At 36.9% G+C, this 27569-nt stretch overlaps 1 protein-coding gene across 2 annotated transcripts; it reads left to right on the forward strand.

Moving 5' to 3' along the window:
• The first annotated feature begins 447 nt into the window (after positions 1-447).
• Positions 448-27509, forward strand: srl (sarcalumenin). 2 transcript variants are annotated; one of them, XM_077213717.1, is made up of 7 exons: positions 448-588; positions 13077-13172; positions 14516-14611; positions 19087-19122; positions 23613-23729; positions 23822-24055; positions 25803-27509. In XM_077213717.1, exons 1-7 carry the CDS (start codon positions 531-533, stop codon positions 26612-26614), a joined length of 1449 nt encoding a protein of 482 aa, XP_077069832.1. In that variant the 5' UTR covers positions 448-530; the 3' UTR covers positions 26615-27509. The 2 variants fall into 2 exon arrangements, with proteins under 2 accessions (XP_077069832.1, XP_077069833.1); XM_077213718.1 differs by lacking the exon at positions 19087-19122.
• The last annotated feature ends 60 nt before the right edge of the window (positions 27510-27569 follow it).

The following is a 27569-nucleotide window of genomic DNA, read 5'->3' on the forward strand; positions in this document are numbered from 1 at the left end:
CACTCTCAGAGGAAATGATGACACTGACTTTTACACCTTATTCCCGACTGTCAACTCCTGTAATCCTACCCAGCACGACAGCCAGTGACTTACAGCGCCGCCTCGAGCCTGTGATCGGGTTAGTGGAAGTTTGTTAAATAGGACAAAAGTTTGATGACCAACAAGCTGTTTTAATCCATACTTCCACATTAATTGTGATTCAATTCCTTAAACGACTTTTTTAGAAACATGGAATGCCGTGGCACAAATAGTGTTGTCTTGTTATACCTCTTGTACATCATTCCTTTTCAGTTGCCAAAATCAACACCAGCTGATGTAGCCTACCCCAGCACTGGTTTTGACGTCACTACCGTGATAGCTCTGCTAAAAGAGACAGTCAGCTGCTCTGGTGCGCCTTGTTCTGACACCTATGGTACCGGCCCCCTCCATATAGTCCCGTCTGTAAGACCACCCTCTTGCTGACGCCCTCTGACCTTCTCAGCCTGGTATATATAGCCAGACCGGCGACCAGAGGTCTCCTGGCAGCCAACATGAAGGTCTTAGTCTCGCTCTGCGTCTTTGTGCCCCTGCTGGCACTGGCCACAGCAGGTAAGAACATTATACTGTTTGCAATAGCTCAATAATATGGACCCGAGATTAAGTTTACTTGTCTGAGTCCCAATCCCCATCTAGTGATTTGAAACATTTAAGTTCGGTGTGCAAAGGAAAAACTCAAACGGAATCAGTGATCCAAAGTATTGCATGTTGTTGTGTCATTTCTAAATGGTTGGTAGAAAGTATAAACCTATTGAATGAGTTCCTAATGATAAAACGATGGACCAACGAAGCATGTCACCATCTGCTGAGCTATTTAAACCTGCAGCGTTCAATAATAACTCTGGGCAAGGATGAGTTATTTTAAGACTCGGCAATTTAAAGTCTGAATGCTAAACAAATTCAAATTTACGATTCCAGTTTAAGTTCATAGAAGCTCTGAGTAGCTGATTCTGTCCTAGTAGGATAAAAGCATGGGGTTTATTCTCGTACGGTAGACATTTAAGCTCATGCATTGTGTGTCAGCTGTTGTGAAGCATGGCACCAGCTGATGGAATAAGCTAGAAGGCTTGTTAGACTAGAAGCGGCGACCGGCGTATGACATCAAAGTACAGTGAGAGCGGTTCAAGCACATCAGCTCTCGAATCGCTCTTGCGGTACTTTGATGTCGGTCTGCTTCGAGTCGAACAAGCCTAGAGCCTTAAACACTTGCTGTGTTCCAACTTCTCTCATATTTATATGATGTCTGAAGTCTGAGGTGCTTGTATTCACAACTTTGGTTTTATTGACTTGCCAACGTGAGGCGACTAAGTCCTGTAACCGCTCCATCCCAGTAGGTCTTGTCTTTTAACCCCAGGCTATAATAATCCAGCTACTCTAGCTCTGGATGTATTTTCCGAGGGCTCTGGCAGCCGTTTTACCCTTGTTCCGTCCTTGGGTCTCCTCTCAGGCCTACGTGGGCCTTTCGTGAGCCCAGGCTGCTGTCAGGTGTCTAAGATTGGAAGTTGTCCTGTAATCGGACACTGTCTACTATAGATTCCCCCATCGTCCTCTTCCTCTCTTTCCCTCCCCTTCCCTTTAGCGCTTGTCTTTGGATCCAGCGTGCAGCTGCTGTCACCCTGACACAATCGCAATTTATTTATTCCCAGCCACTGGCCATATAAGGACGTGCATTATCTCAGCAGGAGGAGCCGCAGGCGATCTACGCTAGTCCCGCACCATTATTGTGCTAGTGCTAGTTGCCTCAAATGGACAAAAATGAGGCTGATTAGGTTGATTATCCTAGCATTGTGGAATGGTAAATGTCATTGGTGAAAAATATATTTTAATCTGATTATGAGCTGAATAAAATAAAGCTAAATTTTTAAAGGAATAAATCAAATAGCGTGGTAAATTTTTACACTTTCGCCGGTGCAAATCGAAGTTTATCTGTGGGGAGGTTGAAACTTGAGTTTTGCATGAGAGCATCATTGTGATCATCATGCAATCTTTTTTTAGTCAAAAAAGCAAGCAAGTTTAAGCATGACCCATGCTGTGATACTGTTGTCTTTTACCGTTTGAATCCACTAGCAGGCTTCATAAATTTGGTTTTGGTTCTAGGGTTTGCTTCAATCTTGATTGACAGGGTGTGTGGCTTAATTAGTCAAAACATGATCTAGTTCCAGTTGCTTTGTATTAGGTTAAAGGTTTTACGACCTAATGACCTCGCATCTGTTCGCCTTCCTCTCCTTCTTCCTATTTAGCCACATCAAAATGTCTTATAGGAATGTGTCTTTGCTAGCATGGTGTTTGATTGCTGAAATCATTTATTTAAAAGTTCGAATTGGATTTGAATTGCTTGAAGGACTTTGGCTTTCTTTTGGGAATGGGGTTTTTTGCAGCGATGCCATAAAAGCACCTTTTTTGTTTCCCAAAAGAACCGTCCTGTGAACAATACTTGAACAGAATACTATAATAATCTAAAGAACCATTTGTTCAGTTGAAAGATTCCATTGATGTTAAAGGTTCTTAATGGAACCATCGATGCCAATAAAGAACCTTTATTTTTAAAAGTGAACCTTGAGTAGTGAAGGAAGTCGTCCCCATTGACTACGCATTTGATATGGGAATTGGATGCGAGTAAGGGCTCTCCCCACCTTTCAGCACTGTAGTAACGCAGGCATGTGGTGCCCCTGCACTTTAGGGACTTCCCTCTCCTAGGGATTGTGGGATGGGCAGCCAAATGCTTATTCCATAAAAAGGCCAATGCGACGTGGCTTTACAGAAATATGTCACGCTTTCAATCCCCTTTCCCCCCTCGGTTCCATGTGATATTCTTACTGTGTCCTATAACTCTGATACCCATGATTCCTCTGTGGAATTACCGCCCGGATATGATCCCGGTTCTTGGATTCAAAAATGTGTCGCCTCTGCCATTTTGTGTCACGCTATTAAAAGATTTGCAGTAACAAGCTAAAAACAGCACACAGAAACTTTTGAAATCTTTTTCTACTACAAAATCGTTCTGTCAAACACGTTTCACTGTCAAATCTGAGTTTTGGTCTATTAGATTTTAAGGGACACTCATTTTATAAATATCTTTTTTAACTGCTAACTCTGGAAGCTAAGAAACACACGTATGATTGACAGAAAAGGGCCTGTGAGACTCCGCCTCCTGGTTCTTTCTGAGGCATGAGCCATTGTGGAGCTATTTCTGTCATCAAGTCAGACCAGAACCGTAGCACCTGTTGCTATTTACGTCTCAGTGATTTGTCATAGATAGAATAGATAGATAGATAGATAGATCGATAGATAGATAGATAGATCGATAGATAGATCGATAGATAGATCGATAGATAGATAGATAGATAGATAGATAGATAGATAGATAGATAGATAGATAGATAGATAGATAGATAGATAGATAGATAGATAGATAGATAGATAGATAGATAGATAGATAGATAGACAGACAGATAGACAGATTGATCGATTGATTGATTGATTGATTGATTCTTAGATCGATTGATTTCCATTTGAACAAAGCTGGATTTTTGCTAAATAGAAAATATTTATGCTATATTAATATTATAATGTTTGTTATATAATTTAAAAAAGTAATATAACTATTTTTCATTTAAAATGTATACATGTAATCTTATACTATATTATTATATTATTAATATACTATATTATTGATATTGTAATCATACAGTGTATCATCAAAATACCTTGGTGTTGATTTTATATCATGATTTTTACACCAGCATTGTACTTTTTTTGTAAGGGCAGTCAAAAGATAGATTGATTAACATTTGTAGGTGATTGATTAAAACACACACATAATATATATATATATATATATATATATATATATATATATATATATATATATATATATATATATATGTATTTTTTTTATAAATCTCATTTTAAGACACATTTATTTTATATATGTATATGTATTCATAGTAATATTATATTAATATTAGGGTATTCATACAGCATAGTGATATCTCATAATACCATGGTATTGCCATTTCATACCATCATTGTAGTACGGTACTTTTTCCAGTTACAGCATTGAACGTTTGATTTTGTGAAGTTTAGCCGGTGTGTGTAATGTAATACATTTAATCCCACAGCAGCTTTTGTTCAGCTGGAAATCCCTCTGGTCCACAGTAAAGGTTGTGTACAGCTCTCCCTAGCTGCCAGTAAATCCTGTGGGTTCAGACGGGCTCGAGGCTCACCTCCCTAATCATGTTCACATTAATTCAATTTACCTCCTGCATCTGCCAGGCAGAAGAACTTGATCACGAGAAGGTTTCACTATAATACACCAAGGGAAAGGAAACATACCTGTGCGAGCCGCTGGAACTATAGCTACTAGATCATATAGGTTGGAAAATGAATCGCATTTTTATGTTGATTGCTTTAAACAATCACCTGCAGCTTTTGAAGGACCTCCATCTGTGTTTATGCTATAAACCGCCATCATAAACACTGAGAGTGCCTTCGGACAGATTTCCAAAACAGATCATTGTTTAGACACCTGTAAGGTTAGCAGATGTTATTAATCCTCGTTTCCTCCCTAAGCGTGAATGTGTGTATTTGACCAATAAGCCTTAGACTACAGTAGTCCGATGGCATTCCAGCAGGATGAGCTATAGCAACAGCTGTGTTTTTTCCAAAGCCTCTGTTGCTATGCAACAGGCTCATTGGATGTCCGTAGACCCACGACAGATGCTGCTGCTGGTTTGCGTATTCGTCCTTCCAGTGTGTACAGGGTTAAATTAAAGCTAACCCCCATGGACTAACATTGTGCTTTCCTGAAGTGGATATTTTTGGAATTGTGTCGGGACTATGTTAGGTGCTGGAGCTGCTGTAGTGTGCAGCCCGACGGTCATGTAACTCGTTGACAGCCTTTGAGGAGATATTTAAAGGGGACATATCATGAAAATCTGACTTTTCCATGTTTAAGTGGTATAATCGGGTCCCCGGTGCATCTACCGACCCAGAAAATGTGAAAAGTGACAACCCAGTAGCCTAACTTTGTTTTGGTAAGCATCTAAAAAAAATAAACCGATCAAAATTTGCTCCCCTTCTGACGTAACTTAGGTAGGGGATCTTATTATAATATTTCCGGCACTTAATCTGCATGTTTCCACCCACGCGCCGCCATTTGGTTTCGCAAGCGACAACAGTGTAGCCAGATCTAGCGCATTGGCAAAAGTTTGAGCAAAGCATGTAAACTGTTCTGTCGTTGCTGCACAGACGAGCACAGAACACAATTTGACCCAAAAAATGTCACAGCTGTTGTCTTGTGAAGACTGTGTCAACTTGTGTAAAAGTTAAACGTGACGGTACATGCAAGTCAATAGAAAAAATCAATGTAACTCAACAACAACTACTTAAAAGTATCCAGTATCCACGAACCATTCAGAAACGTCTAGGTGCATTTCTGAGATTTTTGATGAGTGACACTATTCGTGTGTTTTGTTATTGCCAGAGTATCCGAAAATCATGTAAACAGTCGGCTCTCTTCTGGAGGCAGGGAGCAGCAGCTCATTTGCATTTAAAAACGCCCCGCCTTTTATGCTCACACCCAAAAAGGGGCAAATTTGACAAGCTATAGGCCTAATAAATGATCTGGGGGATATTTTGAGCTGAAATTTCACAGACACATTCTGGGGACAGCATCAAATCTGTTAAATGTGACATATTATGCCCCTTTTTACAATATGTGATACAAATCTATGCTATGAGCTGTGTGGCTAATGTCCTCCTCAGTACAAAGGTGGTCTTACAACTTTCTTAGGTGTCATGACCAGTAAGCTATATAAATATAATATTACATACACATTTACTGTAGGCTATTTCATTAAATAATCTATAATATTTAGGCCTATATGTAGCTCCGAGCTTAATAGTTAAAAGATCTCGATCTCATTCCTAAATGACAATGATACAAATCTTTTCAACATCACAAAATGGTTTTCTGTCACAAATATTTAAATAATCACAAATGTAAATGGGATGAAATATTATAGTTCAGATACACTGATGTCTACGGTAACGAATTAACGAGCAAATCACCTTTTGAACTTGATTTGACTTAACCTTATGAAGATTATATCATTACATTGTTAGGCCAGTAGGTGGCAACAAGTGACTGTTAAAAAATGTGTTTATCATTGAATCATTCATTCAAGAGATTCATTCAGTAACTAATATTAGCTTAACTTCCTGTCTCATGAGATACCAATAATAACTTTTATGTATTTTATATTAAATTATCTATAATGTAATTTATTTACTCACAGGTAGGAAATGTAAAGTAGGTATATAAAGCTTGTAACTCGTTTTTACTGTAAAGTTTTGGCAATCACAGATATTTATTTATTTATTATTTTTATTTACTTTCATCGGGCATAAACAGTAATTCATACCCTTTTCTTCAAAATTGTATTATACTGTGTTCTTTTAACTTTTTCTTTGTTTTTGTTTTTTTGCCAAATATTAACAGATTTTTACCATGGCATATTATCTGTTTTCCCTTTGAAATGACTAACATTTATCTGTAATGTTTTAATGAGGGTCCCCTGCAGACACATACACACACTGTTCACAGTTCATCCATTTAAACGGCACACCTTTTCACACGAACCTTCCTCTGTGTTAGCGGCATGCTGAGCTCAACATTACAGGGCTGTATTTTTAGCAGCTTGCCTTGGCCAGCGTCACTGAGCACTTGTGTGCTTTAACTAGCACGTTGTGTCATCACAACAGGCCCGAGAGCACCATCTGTTCCTCAGTCTTCTCCAGCTCTGGCTAAAGCATTGGCTAGGAAAACGTGTCAAATGCTTAGCTGGAGAATCTGCCCGCGGCGAGGCATTGTAAAGTCTACAAAAGCTGGAATATATATATATAGGATGCATTATATATAGGCATTATATATAGGCAAGGATGCATTAAATTGATCAGAAGTGAGAGTAAAGGCATGTTACAAAAGAAATTTTTTTGCATTTATTTATTTCAAATAAATGCTGTTCTTTTGAACTTTCTATTCATCAAAGAATCCTGAAAAAATTATCATGGTTTGCACAAGAATATTAAGCAGCACAACTGTTTTTATCATTGATAATAATCAGAAATGTTTCTTGATCATCAAATCGTCATGTTAGAATGATTTCTGAAGGATCATGTGACACTGAAGACTGGAGTAATGATGCTGAAAATGTTTCACAATATTACTATTTTTACTCTATTTTTGATAAAATAAATGCTGCTTTGGTGAGCAGAAGAGACCTTCAAAAGTTAGGAACATTAAAAATGTATATATATATATATATATATATATATATATATATATATATGTGCGTGCGTGCGTGTGTGCGCGCGTGTGTGTGTGTGTGTGTGTGTGTGTGTGTGTGTGTGTGTGTGTGTGTGTGTGTGTGTGTGTGTGTGTGTGTGTGTGTGTGTGTGTGTGTGTGTGTGTGTGTGTGTGTGTGTGTGTGTGTGTGTGTGATCAGCACGGTTTGATCAGCCTGAGATGAACTCTGGAGATTATCCTGGTAAGATGTAATGTTCAGAAACCTGCTGCACTCATCCACAGATGTTTTTTACATTTGCTGCAGGTTGCTTAAGCACATATTACTTGAGCTGTCAGTTATTTTCGTCAAGAGAAAGAGAGGAAGGCTGATGCATGTCTAAGTCAGGTTCAAATAAGCAAATAAATACCAGTGGACACCCGAGAACAAAATGAATACACCATTTATCTGGTCAGTAGGGGGATTGTGGGAAGGGATGACAGATGAGGTGGACGGCATGCAAACTGAACTTCTAGAGCTTTCCAGGCGAACTGCATAGCAACAAGTACTTGAATGAATCACATTAGTTTGTGCTAAAGATTATGGGAGTTTTTGCAAATAGCTAAAGTTAACAGGTCTGCTGTTTGGTGTCTTGCTATAAAATTAACAATTATGATGTAATGGGAGCATCTTAAATTTTGGTGGTACACACCATTCTAAAGTTTGTATGGATTTTTTTTTTCTTCTGTTTTTCGAAGTCTGCTCATCAAACCTGCATGTATTTGATTCAAAATACAGTAAAACCAGTAATATTTTGAAATATTATTACTTATTTCAAAAACCTGTATTCTATGTGAATATATAGTAAAATGTAATTTATTCCTGTGATCAAAGCTGAATTTTCCGCATCATTACTCTAGTCTTCAGTGTCACATGATCCTTCAGAAATCATTCTAATATGATGATTTGATGATCAATAAACATTTCTGATTATTATTAATGTTGAAAACAGTTGTGCTGCTTAATATATTTGTGCAAACCTTTATGGTTCAGGGTTCTTTGATAAATAGAAATTTCAAAGAACTGCATTTATTTGAAATAGAAATATTTTGTAACATTAATCAATTTAATGTGTCCTTGTAGTATTCATAGTATTCATTTATCTAAAAAAAATCTTTATCTAAAAAATTTGTTTCCTTACATCTTCTTTAATGAAAAACTTGTTTGTTTCTTTATAAGCATCTCCATAATTCACATTAAGAATGCATGTTTTCATATGCACGCAGTCATTTAAAATACACTTTTGATATCAACTTAAACTCCAACTTCTAAACGTATATGATAGGCTATATAATCAAGTATGGTACTTCAAAAGATACCATAGTACATCATTTGTGGTAGGATTACCACTAAATCATCATGTGTTCTGTAGTAAACCTGTACAGAAAACTGTACGAGTACTGCGATACAGTGTGTGCTCTGGGGTTCATAAGGGCAACTGGCCATTGCTGGTTATTTTTAGGATGAGGGGTCTGTTATCTGTCTTATCAACGGATAATCCAACCATTTGGTAGCCATGTGTCCATCACTGAAGCTCCACTTGTTATGAAACCAGGGAATCCCCCATATACACCAGCTCCCTGTGTTATGAAACCAAGGCTACGCTTGACCATTTATTTTTTGGTGTGAAACTCTTAAATAATACTGACCTAAGTCAAACGGTGCGTCTGGATTTTACATACATTTAGCGACCATTTAAAAAAAGTACGTTCTATATAGTATGAGTAGTTATAGTGTGTAGTATGAATGTAATCTAGGCGTACTACAGTCGCCATGTTGTCATTATCATGTGATCTACCAGTGTCAGTTGCGTCGCTTCACAGCCATTCACAAATCCTCTCCCGTGGCCTCATAGGATAGTAAAGTAGCTACATATACATCATATGCCAGAGATGTGCTGTGTTCGAAATCACCCTCTATACCCTCATTATCACCCTCTATACCCTCATTCACTTTTCCCTACATTACTCCACTAATATTGTCCACTTGAAGGAGTGAATGAAAACGAGTGAGTGAATGCGGACGCTGAGTGCGCTCGAAGGGCTGCCGCTTTTGCATAGTTTGTGCTTGCTGATTAATAATCATTTGAAACGTAGCAAACTGACAGCTCCAGTAGTAATGAAAAGATTTATCTTCAACTCTGTCATGGAACCTAGCATGTATAAACCTTAATTAAACAATTTAATAATCAATTAAAAGGGAATTTATACCTGTATTATATACTGTACCCACATTGGACCAGATGTTTGGAAAATGGATTCGGCTGCAGGCGCCATCTTCTGGTCAGACGTGGGAATTCATTCGGCATGACCGTCACAGTGCATTATGGGTATTCTCTAGGCGTTGAGTGTACGGCCCTGTCCCAATACTCACACTAAGCCCTAAGGTCTTCCTCGAAGTGGACACTTGTTGAAAGTGCACTTAGTGGAGTAAAGTGCGCAAGGGCCCGAAGCTGTGAAGAGCAGAATTTGGACAGTTTTGCACACGTCACTATCTACGTCACTTCTGTTTGCAATAAAGCCCTTTCTTTCAAATAACAAACTTGTCTGCTCATGTTATGGCCATGTTAACTTATCCCTGGCTAGAGGCATTTCTGTGCCCCGTGATTAGCCGCTCATTCTCTGCCCTGAACTTTATAAAATTGAAAGTCAGCTCGTCGGACCCTGACAAAAGAATGTGAAATAATTGTATCATCATGTATTATGTTATTTATCACTCATATACTGATAAAAAAAACTATTTTCACTTACACTTAAAAATAAATTTCTTCTCCATTTGTTTGTCCTCTTGCCGGCTTCCTTTTATCTTCCGAGTTTTCGTGCTGCCGACCAGCACCATAGCAACCGTTTTGCTCCCCCATTGGTTAGCTGTTCAAAACGTCACCACAATACAAGGATTCTGGGTAATAGCCCATAGCAAAGTGAGGTCTGATGCGGACTGGTGAAAGGGGTGCATTAAGTGCGCTGATGATCACCCCTGGAGAACACCATAAGAGGATCGGGGCACCCCTTAGCAAGAACGCGCATTTGAGGGGCACAAGGGTGGAAGTGCGGATATTGGGACAGGGCCTACATCAGTTATACTCTCTTTATTGCGGTGCATTATGGGATTAAATGAGTGCCCTCGATAAACTCCACTATGGTTTCGGACACCACTACAAATGGCTGTATATCCTCAAATAGGGCCATATTTAAGGGTATAGGGGGCGATTTCAGATTCAGCCAATGAGAAGTGCCGTAAACTGAATCATACCTGTCGCGCAATTGTCCGTGACTTCATCTGGGTACTGTTCGCCTACTGTTTTTCGAATAATATGTATTCGGACAAACTACTCATTTGGTGAACTGTTTTCGCCTAGTATATAGTACGGAAGTTCAATTTTGGACACTGCCAAAGAGTTTTACATTATTACAAAAACAATTTAAAAAAATGCTGTTATTTTAAACTTTCTATTAATAAGAGAATCCTTAAAAAATGTATAACGATTTCCTCAAGAATATGAAGCAGCACAACTGTTTTCAGCATTGATAATAAGAAATGGTTCTTGAGCAGAAATTCACTGTTCGATTTTCTATTCAAATTTGTTGCTCTAAAATAAGACAGATCAATGACTAAGTCAATGACTTTTACAATGTTAGAAAAAAAATACATTTCAAATAAATGCTGTTGTGCTGTTCTTTCTATTCATCAAAAAATCATTAAAAAATGTATCTCAGTTTCCACAAAAATATGAAGCAGCTCAGCTGTTTTCAACATAGATAATTTTCTTGAGCAAATCATCGTTTAATTTCATTCTCAGGTTTGATACTCTAAGATAAGACTGATCAAAGCCAAACTGTCAAACCAAATTGAAATGTATTGTTAAACAGGAAACGTAATGAAATTTGTTGTGTTCTCCTCACCTCCTTCCTCCAAAAGAGATGTTGTGCTGCTAATATGAGAGGAACTTGTAATGAATGGCAGCGCTGCTAAATATAAACGTGGAGACATGGTGTCTTCCCATTAGACTCCATTTATGTCTTCGCTCCTGATAACAGCAGCTTGGCAGGAACACACCCTGAGGCATTGTGGGTAAATATCTATGAACAAGAGAGAAGATTGTAGCATGAATATCAATATTGTGACATTAATAGTACAGCAATGCCCTGATGAGAAGTGTGCGAGACAAACGCTGACAGCAAATAACTGTTCCGGTACGATAATGAAAGCATTACTATTGCTGTTGCCTGTGTTAACTTGTGTTATGGATATTAATGATAGCCCAGATTACGTGGTTTATTGAGATTGTGTGGTGTTATTTGCTTATGATTCTTTTTGTCTGAAAGACAATAAGGGTATGTTTACATGACAACGATGTACTAAAAATGGAAAAGTTGAATTTTTTTTCACATACAGACAACATTGTCAAAACGATCCCGTTCGCATGGATCCGTGAAAACGGCTGAAATGCTGTATTATCATGCCAGGCCAGTAGGTGGCGCTGTCACTTTGTAAAGAAACACATGACGTCTCCGTTTCCACAAATTCACGTTTTTGTAGTTTACACAGAGACGATAACAGTATCAGTAATAAGATAACAGTAAGTTTATGTTTTCAGGCCCCCAAAACACTGTTGTCGTGTAAACGAACAGCCAAAAAAGTATAAACAGCGCATAAAAAGTTTTCCGTGTTTAGTTGGAAAAGGTGTTGTGTAAGTGGCCCCTAAAATGAGTGAAAGAAAATCATTCTCAAATTTTCAACGACAAATGAGTAAATAAATTGTTTTTTGAAACTGTAAATTAAAGCCATGACCAAGTAGCTTTAGTAAAGAAATTAGTGCATTTATGGTTATATTTATTTTTAAGACAAATTACTTTAATTCATGAATTCTTAAAAAAAGTACCAGTTTCCAAAAAATTTTGAGCAGCACAACTGTTTTCAACATTAAGAAGAAATGTTTTTTGAGTACCAAATCATTTTATATTCAGATTTGAAACTCTGAAATAACTCTGATCAAAGTCAAAGACTTTTACATTGTTGCAAAAAATAAATAAATTCCAAAAAATGTTGTTCTTTTGAACATTCTATTCATGAAAGAATCCTAAAAATGTAACAATTTCCACACAAAAATATGAAGCAGTACAACTGAATTTATTGCTATTAATAATAATAAATGTTTTTTCAAGGCCAAATCATTGTTTGATTTTATATTCAGATTTGATACTCTAAAATAAATTTGATGTTGTTACAAAAAATAAATTCTGTTTGTTTGAACATTCTATTCATCAAAGAATCCTGAAGAAAAAAAAGTCACTGTTTCCACAAAAATAATTGAAAGCATTGCTTTTACAATCTGAAGCAGCAATCACACTCTCATGGTCAAATTAACTTTCTACAAGGTATTTTAAAGTCTGTAAAACTCTTTGTAAATCCTCCATCGTCATAAATAACAAATAGCTCGTCGGAGCACCTTGGCAAAGACTAAAAGAATGGTTTTATCACAGGGTACTAATCACAGAGACCTCAGAAAAACCTGCTGCAGTACATTATGCTCCGGTGTGGCTCGCCTGGAAAGATTTCCTCATGCTTCAAATCAAGTTTTAACGCGTGTGTGTGTGTGTGTGTGTGTGTGTGTGTGTGTGTGTGTGTGTGTGTGTGTGTGTGTGTGTGTGTGTGTGTGTGTGTGTGTGTGTGTGTGTGTGTGTTTCTCTGCAGAGGAGGAAGCCGTTTTGGAATCCATCCTGAGAGACAGATCTCACATCGAGGAAACTCTGAGGCTCGCAGCAGATGATAAAGCAGGAGATTATGCTGGTGAGGACATGATATACACATAAACAGATTGTTTTATTTCAGTTTACAGGCTTTTCACACTATGTCAGCAGATGAATGTTTTCTTTAACATTGTGTTGAGCGACATTTCACACTAGCCTGCTGAAAAGAAAACAGCTTAACCACCTGGTTTAAACCAAGAATTTTCAAACTTTTCAGGAAAAGGACACGGAAATATGAGGATCTGCTTGCAAAACTCCCATTACTAAAAAAAAAAAAATTCCAGCTACATTTGTAGTTTAGAATAAAAATATTAAGAGTGACATTATAAAGAAAACATATAAACTGAAGCCATTTAATTAGTAATGTTAGTGTCTATACCTGAAAATAAACCCTTTAATTTATTATCAAATTGTTAATATGCTACAAAATTGGTAACCATTTTTATTTTTATTAATAAACACAAATGCATTAATATTAATATAAAAGTAACATCATAAGTTAATGATACAATTTATAAATTAATAGAATTTCCCTTTTTTATTTTTGTTGGAACACCAGTAATTGTAGTCTTATCTAAAACAGTTTAAAATTGTTTTTATTAATGGAAATAATACTGAAATAAAAAATATAAATAAACATTAGTTGAAAAACTTAAACTTAAAAAAATATAAACAAAAATTAGAAATGTTACCTTGGTAAATAACTGAAATGAAGTTTAAGTACTAACATTATATATATAATTTAAAAAGATGACAATCGCATAACAAAGAAAAGCTAAATTAAAATTAAGACTAAAACTGAAAATAAAAACTTATTCAAAATGTTAATAAATACGCTATATATAATACTAAAACAGCACTGGCTGTCATAGCTTGAAAACTTCTGGTTTAGTTTTGAAAACTCAAACTACAATACTGATGCTGTTTGAAGAAGGCGACTTTTAAGTAACTATCAGATATTATAATTTGTTTTTACAATCACACCAGCATTTATCTGCCACAAAACAATAACCCTGCTAAAATAAAAAAAGAAGACAACTACATTATGAGCAGCTTGTATGTGAGGAAGCATGAAAACTTGTTGAGTCATTGCTGCTTGTCAATTCAACTTGCCATAAACGAGTGCAACAATTTAGTCCACGTGTCATATCAACTACCAGGAGAAAGTAGTTATCTAACTCAGCGGATCCGTTCCAAACTGAAGTACTAACTCAGAAAGGCATGTAGATGTTTTTAGGTTTGTTTACATTGCCGTCTCCTCTCATTTCCTCCTTTATCCACAATACCATATGCAGTCTTTCCTCTCTCCGCTCTACCCATGTGTCTTGAGCTGGATGTCATACTCAGCTTTCACTCTGGTTATTCTGTGTTTTGATCCTTCAGCTGCACTGCAGAGGCTGAGAAAGATCTACCACAGCTCCATCAGGCCCATGGAGCAGGCCTACAAGTACAATGAGCTGAGACAGCATGAGATCTCAGGTACCACCGCTCTCCTGTCTGTCTGCGTGTGTTTGTCTGCACTCAAAAATATTCGGATTTATGTATTTGAGTTGCATATAAAATCTCCATCCATTTGGATTACACAGTTTTAACATAAACATACACCAATTAAAACAGATTTCTTTTTTAATTATGCTTGAACCAAAGACTTTAAGCATACAAAGATGGCACACTCATATTACTAATGAACAGTGTTGGGGAAAGTTACTTTTAAAGTCCTCCTGTAGTCTCATCTTTGATCACCAAAATTACATATTTGAAAGTTTTTTAATAATGTCTTAATGTCTTAAAATAGCTTGAATGTTACTCTACACCCTTGCCCCATTTAGTATACGCGGTTCTATGAATATGCAAATGAGCCCCGCCTCCACTCACTCACTTCAGATCTCACACATTGATCTGATTGGTTACAAGGTAGTTTGTGATGTCAGAAACACCAGTGATTTCAAACCTTGTTTTTAAGATTGTCTTTGGTTCACTGCAGTTTTAAGGAGAAACTACTCAGCAATGGTGTTGACTTATGAATTTGCACATGGTTTGTCTTAAAGCACATTAAAAACACCACATAGACGTATACATAACATTAAAAACTTGATTTTCACCACAGGGGGACTTTAAAAGTAATGCATTACATTGTTGCGTTACTCCCTTAAAAAATTACTAATTTTTTTATGTAACTTATATAAAATATAACTTTTTTTGTTATTAAAAACAAACAAGCAAGCCCAGGTGAGAAAAAGTAACGCAAAAATAGCGTTACTTTTTCTCACCTGGGCTTGCTTGTTTGTTTTTAATAACAAAAAAAGTTATATTTTTGGCAAATGTAAAGGCCTTTTCACAACAAAAAGAAACAAATAGTAAGCCTCATGTTAAAGGAAATGCAAACTAACGCTGTAGAGGTCAATAAATGGGAAAACAAAGTAAAACTTGTGTTCATTATTTGAAAAGTAACTCAATTCAATTAATTTTTTTTCCTGTAAATTAAAAATTAATGCCTTACTTTACTTGTTACTTGAAAAAGTAATCTTTGATTGAACTTTGAACTTCTTGACTTTTAGCAGTATTTTATAACGTCAGACTATACAAATATGGCAATATGGTATATCCAGAATAATAAGTGACAAGATGTAGAGACATTTAGATTTAATATTTTTATTTAATTTTCCCTGACTAAATTAGGCCCTTTTTAGATATTACAGAAATCTATGTCTTTCTTACCCGTTTCATGTATGATTATGTATCATTAATCACATTAAATTTAAAAGTTTGTTTATGATAAAACTATGTGATCCAAATGGATGGAAATGCAAGTCAGATACATACATCCAGGCCACACGTATGTGTTTTGAGTGTAGTTTAGCACTATATGAATGTTGATTGGTTCTTCATCGCCATTATATCATTCTCCATCATCCAAACCAAACCACTGAGCATTCATGATCATATTCATAAGGAAGAACCCAGGGGTTGCTGTGTTGAAATATTAATGTCTTAAAATGCTGATGCAATAATTGATCAATAGCTTTGAATTACCTGTCCTAAACTCACCACCAGGGGCGCTATTTGCGTTCTTGGCCTTGTAATTGTCGGTTGCAGCTACTGTAAATTTAAACATCATTTACCTGTGATCAGCAAATGTGGTTCTTTTATATGAGTATTTCATTTCACTCACAAAGTTCCAGATACATCAGAGCTGGTAAATAAAATCCCACTATGAACAAAAGCTCCAATACGCTGTATTATTCAGGCCATGCCAGTAGGTGGCGATATCACTTTGTAAAGAAACACTATGCTCCTATAGACTGAACACGTAATACACATGACTTTACCGTTTTCACAAATTCACGTTTTTGCAGTTTACACAGAGACGATAAAGGTATCATTTACAAAAACTTGGGGGCCATTTAAACTAAAAACGTAAAACTTTTATGCCTTTTGGCCGTTCATTTTACACAACAACAGCGTTTTGGGGGCCTGAAACTGCAAACTTTTGAAAACAGGTTTCAAAGTGCAAGCTTTTGAAAAGATACCGTTATCGCTATCTTAAACTACAAAAAAGAAGAATTTGTGAAAATTGACGTCATATGTGTTACGTGTTCAGTTATAGGCGCATAATGTTTCTTTACAAACTGATTTTACAAACTAACAAACCCACTGATCGTGGGTCGTTTTGACAACGTTTTCGCCTGTATGCAAAAAAAAAAAAAAGCAAAGGGAAAAACTTTTCTGTTTTTTAGTAGGCTACATCATTGTCATATAGGCCTACCCTTGAACTTTGAAACCCGTTTTCAAATGTTTGTATTTTCAGGCCCCCGTTGTCGTGTAAAAAACAGTTTTGTGGTTTTAGTTGAAAACAGTGTCGTGTAAACGGGCCCTTAGTTAACAACGACGACCCTGCACTGGACACGAGGCGTTGCCGTATCCGAGTATCGTGGCGTCTTTGAGCCGACACACGTGTGGTTCGTCATTCCGCAGCTGTAGAGCTGGTGCACATCCAGACGCGGTCGAGGGGGGCCAGAGACACTGGGAGAAAGAAAGAGAGAGAGAGTTAAAATAGAAAACACAAGGCTTTCTTATTACTGCTTGAGGAACGAATGCTCCATCTGAAAGCAATCATGAGTTTCTCAACAGTCCTGGCTTTATATAAGACCTTCATGTGCTCGAGTCCCCACAAGTCTACAGATGTCTCATGAATACATGAAATATCCACTGTGCAGTTTTCTCTGTTTCTAATTATTTATACAGCGATAGCTTATAAAGAGGAGGTTCTGCAGGCATAAATTGTTTTTGGATGATTGAACTTTTGACTTTTTGACTTTCAGTAGTCTTTCAGAACTTCAAACTTTAAAAATATGGCAATATATATGCTGAAAAATAAGTGACAATATTTATAGACATTAAGAATTTAAATGTATAATTTTCACCAAATAAATTAGGCCGTTTATAGACCGTTAATTTTGTATTTTGTTTAGTATTACTATACATTTTCTGAGCATTTTTTTTTATTACAATGCACAACTTTTTTGTTGTTGGTAGTGATTGCATTAAAACAAATCCGATAGTGACATATTCATAATTTTCCTATGTATGCACATTTAATAAATGTATGAATTATATATCATTTGCATTTTTAAACATTTAAAGGCTAAAGACACTATTTTGTGTAGCCTGTGAAGTTTCATTTTGTTAAAAGGAAACAAAAACGTTTTAGTCCATTGACCTGAAGATACACTTAGGGTAGTTTGAGATTGATGAGTTCAGATCAACAGCGTCCAGTTATGATGGTAAAGTTTGGGCGGGTGGGTTGTGTCCTCTGTCTGAAGTGTGCCGAGTGAGTGTCCTGCTAACCCCTGACTGTACACTGGGATCCAGCTTGCCCCCTTGTGGTTCAGCATGGTATTTAACCCACACACTCACCACAATAATGCAAGACTGACTTTTACACATGTGTGAGGAAGAAGTAAGAAGCTATTGAAATATCATCTGAGGGTCAGTGTGATCAAAGACTGCTGGTGGGGATCAAAAAAAGATAAAGCATCACACGAACACTAGTGCAATAGGGGTACAAACTACATGCTGTCGTGCAGGAGGATTCTGGGTACAATCATGTTGTTGTTTTTTGTTCCACAATTCACCCACCGAAAATTTGACAACGCAACAGTAAATGACTGTGGTAGGCTAATTGCGCAAAACAATTAAAGAAATCCTATATTTGGATGATTTAGGCTTTTATGAAGGCTTTTATAAAACAAGTATGGTATATTTTATTAGATGTCATTTAATTTTAAAAACAGAAATCTTGCGGTTTTACTTGAATTTATATTTTACGTTAATTCCTCCAGTAAAAAAAAAAAAGTTGAATCTTATGCAGAAAATATGCAGATCTTTCACTGCAAAATCAAACGAACAAAATTAATTATATTTTCATAAAAGAATTAAGCCTATATTTAGGACAAATCTTTTTTCCTTTTTTATGGCTTTGTGACATTATATATATATATATATATACGTATATATATATAAATTATTTTTTTGCATACATTTTTTTATTTAATTGTGTACTTATATAGTTTTTATCTTGTACACAACATAATAATACTTATTTACTTTAAGAAGATTTTGTGAAATGCACCAATTTTTATTTATTTATTTATTTTATTTATTTATCCATTCATTCATAAGAATAGAATTTGTGTTCAGTGACAGGACGGCCTCTTCTAGAAATCATTGTATCTGGACGAGCATCAAACCTCACCCACACAAATCTCAGCTCATCACATGCTTTACAAGGAAAAGTGTCACTCTCTGTCCTCCTCCATAACCTCTTTCTGTGACCCCTTCGCATTCTCTCTCTTTCTATTTCTCTTCGTCCTCTGCCTGCACTTTTCCTCACACTTGTCATTTTCATCCCTGTCTCTTCCTGTCCTCCCTCGACATCACCCGTCACTAAACAGCCTATCCTGGACGCACACTGGGGGACTCTGCCACAGGTGGGTAACGGGGCGCTTCACTGCATGGCACCGCCTGCATCGTCTCTGATCATCTGCCCAATTACCACCAGCTCTCAATCAGCACTAATTACAAGTCCACATTCAGCCACTGCACACAGCACACTTTCATGGAGTTTATTTTATTTTATGGAGAATATAAAGCTAACTTAGTCTTTCAAATCATCCAAAGGCACATGCAAAAGTTCAACCAGCGGATTTGGGTGAAATTCTATAGATTTGGTTCAGCTGTTTTTCTTCATCCGACTAATCAAATTGTCTAACTGAATTAATTCTGAAAACTAATTGAAGTCTTTGTTTCATGAGGATTTTGTGAGAATAATTTGATTATCCCTATTCCTGTTATCAAAATCGACACGCGAGTTGCACACGTTTTTATTTTACAGCATTGTTCTGTGGATTGGTGTGTGCAAAAAACAGTGTTTGACAAATTAATCTTTCTGTATCTGTTACAAATGTACAAAAGTTTGGTGTCAGTAAGATTTGTATTTTTTAAAGAAATTATTTCTTTTATTCAGCAAGGGCATGCCATTTATCAAAAGCTACATTAAAGACATTTATAATGTTATTTTTACAATGTTATCATTTCTATTTCAAGTAAATTAGGTTCTTTTGAACTTCCTATTCATCAAAGAATCCTGAAAAAATTGCACACAACTGTTTTCAATATTGATAGTAATCAGAAATGTTTCTTGATCATCAAATCATCATATCAGAATGATTTCTGAAGGATCATTTGACACTGAAGACTGGAGTAATGATGCTGAAAATTCAGCTTTGATCACAGGAATAATTTTAATTTTTTTTACAGTATATTACAATAGTAAACCGTTATTATAAATTCCAATAATTTTTCACAATATAACTGTTCCTACTGAATTATGGATCAAAGAAATGCAGCCTTGGTGAGCAGAAGAGACTTCCTTCAAAAGCATAAAAAGAATCCTACTGACCCCAAAACTTTTGAACAGTAGAGCAGAGCAGATGGATGCGTCCGAAATCACACACTTTCTTGAGTAGGTACTTATTTTGATTAAGTAATTAAGCATGTTTGATTTCATGTAATCTGGATGTACTACATTCACCATGCTGTCATTGTCAAGTGACCATTGAAAATGAGCCAGTGATATTTAATGTTGTGCTGTTGTGTATCAGGGTATGAATTAACCAACAGAACACTTAAATTATATATATGTATATATATATATATATATATATATATATATATATATATATATATATATATATATATATATATGGTTTATTTCAGTTAGCCTAATAGCTGGTTTGATTTGCATTGAAAGATGATCTTATGGAAAGTACCTCATGCCAATCTCTAGGTATGGTGAAGGGTATGTGATGATGTGGGTCTATTTTAATTTCAAAGGCCAAGGGAACTTTATCAGGATGCATATTACCCTGGATCTATGAAATAACTGGCCTTTAAAAATAAAAATCTGCCTACCTCTATGGGAGTTTAACATAGGGGTGTCCTGACTTATGCAACCTGTATTTTAAGGAAGAACATTTATTTATTTATGATACATTATTCATACACAAAGAAAACTGGTGTCCTTAAAGGTTGGATTTTTCCTCATTTTTCTAATTAAGGCATTAATATCAATTTCCAAAAGATGATTTTTTATTCCTGTTTTTAGGCAACTTTAGCATGGGTGTCCTAACTTATTCACATCACTGTATATAAAATTACTTGATTAATTACCAGACAGTAATGCCACAAACCAGGTTGTGCAAATTAGACAAGCCCTAAAGACAGTACTGAACAGTCTGTTACTACTGAGATTTTATTTTGCATCAGATTAAATATATAGCATCTACTCTGACTAAAGTTATCATATCAGTGTTGGTTGTGCAGTCATAGCATGGCCTTGTCTTATGTCAGATGCTTTTATCAAAATTGACTACAACAAATATCCTACACTTCACATTAAAAGTTCATAAAGGTTTTCACATCGATGCCATAGAAAAAATATTTTTGGTTTCCCAAAGAACCTTTCAGTGAACAATTCTAAAAAGAACCAATTTTTCATAGTGCGAAGAACATTTTAACAACCCCTTTGTGCTTTATGAATGATAAAGGTTTCACGATTCCGATAAAGAGCCTTTATTTTTGAGAGTGAATGTTTGATGCTGGCTCTCAGGTTTTGTTTGGTAAGACTGGACTCAAACTCACAGCTTCTGTGCCGCTCGCAGAGCTTCTACACTATAAAGTGCTGAGGAGCCTTGAGTGATTGTGTTTGCACTGTTCTGGAGCACTTCAGAGAAATGACATGTTCTGCAGTTTATCAAGGTGAAATTAGTTTCTCATCCCAAAGAACTCTTATTCTGTCCTCACAATAGAGTACAACGGCCTTCATCCCTTCATCATTAGACATTTTCTTATGAAAACAGATGAAAGTGATGGGGAAAAAAGTTCCAGAGCATCACATTGAGCTCAGATTTCATTCGTTTTATCATGTTTATTTATTTATATGATTATGGTGCATGGCTGTTGGATCATAATGCTGATGGTTACTTTTCATTTTACATCACAGTTGAGGTTAATATCCCCTTTATTGACTGGATTAAATATTTTGTTAAGAACTATTAAAGTTGCTGATCACAAAAACACATGTTCATTTGCATATTTAAAGAGACCTGATTTGCATAATTCTAACATTTAAATAGGTGAAGTCATAAACAAATGTTTGTTTTGTGTATTTTTCATCAAAAATTTAATTGCACTCACATGCAAGTTTAAAAATACTTGATTAAGCAGCACAACTGTTATCAACATTGATAATAAAAAAATGTTTCTTGAGTAGAAAATCAGCATATAACAATGATTTCTAAGGGATCGTGATACTGAAGACTGGAGTAATGATACTGAAAATGCAGGAATAAATTACATTTTAAAATATGTCACAATAGAATACAGTAATTTAATCAAATAAATGCAGCCTTGGTGAGGATAAGAAACTTTCAAAAATATTAACAAACCTTATTGACCCTAAACTTTTGAATGGTAGTGTAAAAACTTTAGACTTTAGTCAGATGTGTTTAATTTGTTTCTAATGAAAACGAGCCAGTGGTAATAGAGGTAATCTGTCTTATATGTTATTGGCTGAAGATTGAAGAAGCAACTCTGTGTATCTGAGTGAAAATCTTTTAGATTCAAGTTCATTATATATAAGTTCGTTCATTATAAAGCGTCCTAGAGTGGGATTAATGGTACAGGGTTCTACAAAAACATTCCCACACAAAGGTTTGGCATGCGTTTAGAGAATGCACACATGCATCCACACAACAATTTTAAGAATTGTTTTGGGTCCTTAATGATTTTGATTCACTGCATGGCGCATTCATCAGTCTTTACGCTTGCTGTTTCTGCTGCACACAATAAACAATGACTTTACCACGAATGTGCACCCAAGTGTGATGGTAGTTTACTTTCTGAGGTTCTGAGTAGTTTACTTTCTAAAGTTAAAGAGAAACATCCCCCCAAAAAATGAAACCCAATTTCCCAGCAACATACTTTAAAGGGATAGTTCCCCATCATTTACTCATCTTCAAGTTGTTCTAAACCTGTATGAGTTACTTTATTCTGCTGAACACAAAAGAAGATATTTTGAAGAATGTCGGTAACCAAACAATGGGCACCATTGACTTCCATAGTATGGAAAAAATACTATGAAAGTCAGTGGGTTCCATCAACTGTTTGAATACTAACGTTCTTCAAAAATATATTATTTTGTGTGTAGAAGAAAGATATTCAGTAACACTTTATTTTACATGTACTTACCATAATAATAACAGTAAATTATGCATAATTACTTCCAACTAACCCTCAACCAGCCCTGAACCAAATCCTAATCCTACCCTAACCAGTACATGTAGTTGCTTAATATTACTATGTATTTAAATATGTAGTTACACTGTAACACTGACACCTTAAAATAAAGTGTAACCAGAAATTCATACAGGTTTGGAACAATATGATGGTGAGTAAATGACGACAGAAATTACATATTTGGGTGAACTCTCTTTAAGAAACAGGAACGGGCATCAGTAAAGAAACCCTCACAAAATAACTTTTCCCTGATGGAGACAAAGATTTCAATAATAACCAAATAATAATTGAATATGTTCCAGAAGGGGGTTTACCCAGCGATACTGTAGAAAAAAGCATTTAGGTTCCCCAAAGAACCTTTCAGTTAATTCTCTTAAAATAATATTTTTCCACTATTAAAAACCTTTTGTGCAATGGAAAGATTCCATGGATGTTAAAGGTTCTTAAAGGAATCATCAACGCCAATTAAGAACCGTTATTTTTTATGAACCATATTATGATGTCTTTTTGCTTTCATTCGTGACAGAATTTGAATTGTGGTTCTTGCTCTTGGTCTCAGATTTGCTCTTTTCTTTTTATACTACACTCCATTGTTCTCCCACTCTCTCTCTCTCTCAAACAGATGGAGAAATCACCTCCAAACCCATGGTGCTGTTCCTTGGACCCTGGAGTGTGGGCAAGTCCTCCATGATCAACTATCTGTTGGGTCTTCTGGACACCCCTTACCAGCTGTACACAGGTAAGCTGCTGTATGTGTTGCTTGTCAAGTGGTTTTCGCCGGTATACTGTTTGAATACAAATTTACATCACAAACTCACATCATCTTTCCAGGTGCTGAACCCACTACCTCAGAGTTTACCGTCATCATGCACGGTGAGAAAATCCGCACTGTGGAGGGCATCGTCATGGCTGCCGACAGCTCTCGCTCCTTCTCCCCGCTGGAGAAGTTTGGCCAGAACTTTTTGGAGAAGCTGGTTGGCATCGAGATGCCCCACAAGCTCCTGGAGAGGGTCACCTTCGTGGACACACCGGGAATCATTGAGAACCGCAAGCAGCAGGAGAGAGGTACGAGTCTTCTCCAGCACCTCCATTGATTCCTGTTATTTCAGGGCTCCTGCAGGTCCTAAACTCAAATGTAAGGTCATAAAAATTCTTACATATACATGAAATGGTATAAGAAAAGTCCTAATTAATTAATTAACATGTCTTAAATTTGGGGATGAGAAAATCAGGAATCGTAATATGACTTAACATGTTACGACTGAAAATAATCATAAACCTTCAAAAGGCCATGATTTAATTAAATAAATGTGAGAATTGTAAGTTTCAAGTAAAAACATGCACTATTGCACGTTCAACACTTTTCAAAACGGTTTGCGATCAATGAACATTGCACATTTATGCTAAGCAATTGCTATAATCTACTGTTGATGAATCATGATGGTGTTTACTTTATGGTGTTTGTAGTGTAATATGTTGTAGGTGGTTGAAAGAGTGCTTAAACGTAGACATTTTAGATTCAATTTAAAGGGTTAGTTCACCCAAAAATGAAAATTCTGTCAGTATTTACTCACCCTCATGTTGTTCCAACCTCGTAAGACCTTCGTTCATCTTCGGAACACGAATTAAGATATTTTTGATGAAATCTGAGAGCTGGATCACTCCTCCATAGGCTTCTAAGGGATTGAAACTTGCCAGCCCCGAAAAGTTATTAAAGATATCGTTAAAATAGTCCAAGTGACTACAGTGGCTCAATCTTAAGTTTATCAAGCGACGAGAATACTTTTTTTGCGCAAAAAACCCCCAAAATAACGACTTTATTTCAACTATTACTTTCCTTCTCTGTGTGCCTCTAGTCAGTTAACGTAGTGTGATTGCGTAGTACTACGTCACACGTAGGCTCACTATTGGCTGACGCTGGTCATGTGTGTGATGCGTGTGACGTACAACAACAGAAGAACTGCGCTATATCACTAGTGTACTGACTCGAGGCCCACAGAGAAGGAAATGAATAGTTTAAATAAAGTCGTTATTTATTTATTTTTGCGCACAAAAAGTATTCTCGTCGTTTGATAAACTTAAGATTGAGCCACTGTAGTCACATGGACTATTTTAATGATATCTTTAATAACTTTTCGGGGAACAAGTGTCAATCCCTTAAGAAGCCTATGGAGGAGTGATCCAGCTCTCAGATTTAATCAAAAATATCTTAATTCGTGTTCCGAAGATGAACGAAGGTCTTACGGGGTTGGGACAACATGAGGGTGTGCAAATACTGATAGAATTTTCATTTTTGGGTGAACTATTCCTTTAAGTCCTGGTGTATTTCAGGACTGTTTATCCACCTTATTTTTCAATGCGGAAGTAAGCTAATTTATGTGAACGTGCGAGGCTAAGAACATTATCGCTAAGAACGCAAAACATTTGAAAGAGAACGGAAAGTTTCTCGGGGGAATGCAAAACATTTGCGAGAGAATGCAAAGGCATTGACTTATTATTTTCCCTCCAATCTCTTTTTTTTCCCCCCGCCACCATGTCCCCTTAGGGGCTCCGTGAATTTGTGTGTATTGATATATCAGTATGTGTATAAAAGTAGAAATAAAACACATCTGGAGTATTTTAAACTCGCATTATCTCAGTTTGCCTGATAAGCAGTATTAAGTCCTCATTGGATGTTTTTTTTTAAATTATTTTTACACGTCTTAAAAACCTGTACAAATGTAGTTTTTAAAAACCCTATAGATACCCAGTATTTAGCATTTTAATCTATGAATCGTAATTAACTTTTCAATATTTTTTCCTTCACTTCAAGGTTATCCATTCAACGACGTATGTCAGTGGTTTATTGATCGTGCAGACCTAATTTTCGTGGTTTTCGATCCCACCAAGCTAGACGTCGGTCTCGAATTGGAGATGCTCTTCCGGCAGCTGAAAGGTCGGGAGTCCCAGATCCGTATCATCCTCAATAAGGCCGACAGCTTGGTGACCCAGGATCTCATGCGTGTCTACGGTGCTCTGTTCTGGAGTCTGGCACCCCTCATTAATGTGACCGAACCCCCGCGTGTCTACGTCAGCTCTTTCTGGCCCTACGACTATGCCCCGGACACCAGCCGCGAGCTCTTCAAACGTGAGGAAGTATCCTTGCTGGAAGACCTGAACCAGGTGATCGAGAACCGCTTGGAGAACAAAATCGCCTTCATCCGCCAGCACGGCATCCGCGTTCGCATTCACGCTCTCCTGGTGGACCGCTATGTGCAGACCTTCAAGGACAAGATGAGCTTCTTCAGCGACCCCGAGCTGGTCTTCAAAGAGATCGTAGACGATCCCGACAAGTTCTACATTTTTAAGTCCATCCTGGCCAAAACCAACGTCAGCAAGTTCGACCTGCCCAACCGAGACGCTTACCGTGACTTCTTCGGGATCAACTCAGTGAGCAGCTTCAAGCAGTTGTCCGCCCAGTGCTCCTACATGGGCGGTTGCCTGTTGGAGAAGATAGAGCGTGCCATCACTCACGAACTGCCCGCCCTGCTCGGCAGCATCAACTCTGGCAAGAACCCGACCCTGTCCTCCTGTGAGGCTACCGGCTGTGGGGAAAAGCCCAAGAACCGCTACCGGCGAAACTGAGAGAAGAAAACCAGGCGGGAGGGAGACCGAGGAGGAGGACGAGAGAAGGAAAGGAGGGACGTGGAGCGAACAAACCGTGGAGGAGCAGTGGAGCTAATCCTGTTCCTGCCACGGGTCCGTTTCGAGTCAATGGAGACGGATCTCACAGGACTTTTTTTGCGTAAAGAGGTTGTGTGTGGGGGCGTTTAAGGGCAGGGGACTCTGGGATTGGGTGGAGGGAGGGTCTTGTGAAGTCTTGAGGCGGAGTTTCTTGTGAATGTGAGGAGAGCGTGCCAAAATAGCTCTCCTCTCTTTCCGCACTACTTTTATAAACTGTCTATAGTTTTGGAGGGAAAATGTGTACTCATGGAAAAAAAATGGCTGACACACTTAAAAAATGTAAAAAATAGCAAAAATAAAATAACCTGAGACCGAAAATGGGAATCAGCTGCCTTGAATGTGAACCACAACGCAACAGTGATGCAACAAGAAAATTGATGAATATACTGTCAGTTCCCTGGTTGTGCATTTTTCCAGTGTCTTTTGGGTTGATTTGTTCACCTTTATAGGTTAGTGACTATGGATGATTATTTCTCTCTCCTGAGATATTGATAATCACTAGCATTTTTACATTGCATGTTATGAGACAGAGGGGTTTGGTTTCTCTCACATTTCCACTTATCCACTTTGTATACCACAATAAAAACCAATCTATTTCCACAACTAACAGCCAGGTCTTATGTAATGGTTGGGGTTTTGTGTGGAAATATTAACACTGATCTAGATATCTAGACATTACCTCAGAAAGCTGCATTTTTATAGGCTCTAGGCTTAAGTTATGATGTATGGTAGTCATCAGTGCAAACTGTGCAGTTCTGTGGGAGAGACAAAACTGCAATAAAGTGTTATTAACCAAGCTGTCTGGTTTTTGGGAGTTGGGTCATCACTCTGAACTCTTAAAGACCTGTCTATTCCC

Source organism: Siphateles boraxobius, unplaced genomic scaffold (genome assembly GCF_051911475.1).
Source record: "Siphateles boraxobius isolate OS27281-9 unplaced genomic scaffold, OSU_SipBor_1 66, whole genome shotgun sequence".
NCBI classification, from domain to species: domain Eukaryota; kingdom Metazoa; phylum Chordata; class Actinopteri; order Cypriniformes; family Leuciscidae; genus Siphateles; species Siphateles boraxobius.

What these genes read in the sequence shown, in the direction of transcription:
- srl (XM_077213717.1), top strand. Translation starts at nt 531, where the DNA reads ATGAAGGTCTTAGTCTCGCTCTGCGTCTTTGTGCCCCTGCTGGCACTG. An exon ending in TAAAGCAGGAGATTATGCTG is followed by an intron (nt 13,173 to 14,515) that starts GTGAGGACATGA and finishes TTGATCCTTCAG; the next exon opens with CTGCACTGCAGAGGCTGAGA. An exon ending in GAGACAGCATGAGATCTCAG is followed by an intron (nt 14,612 to 19,086) that starts GTACCACCGCTC and finishes GTCACTAAACAG; the next exon opens with CCTATCCTGGACGCACACTG.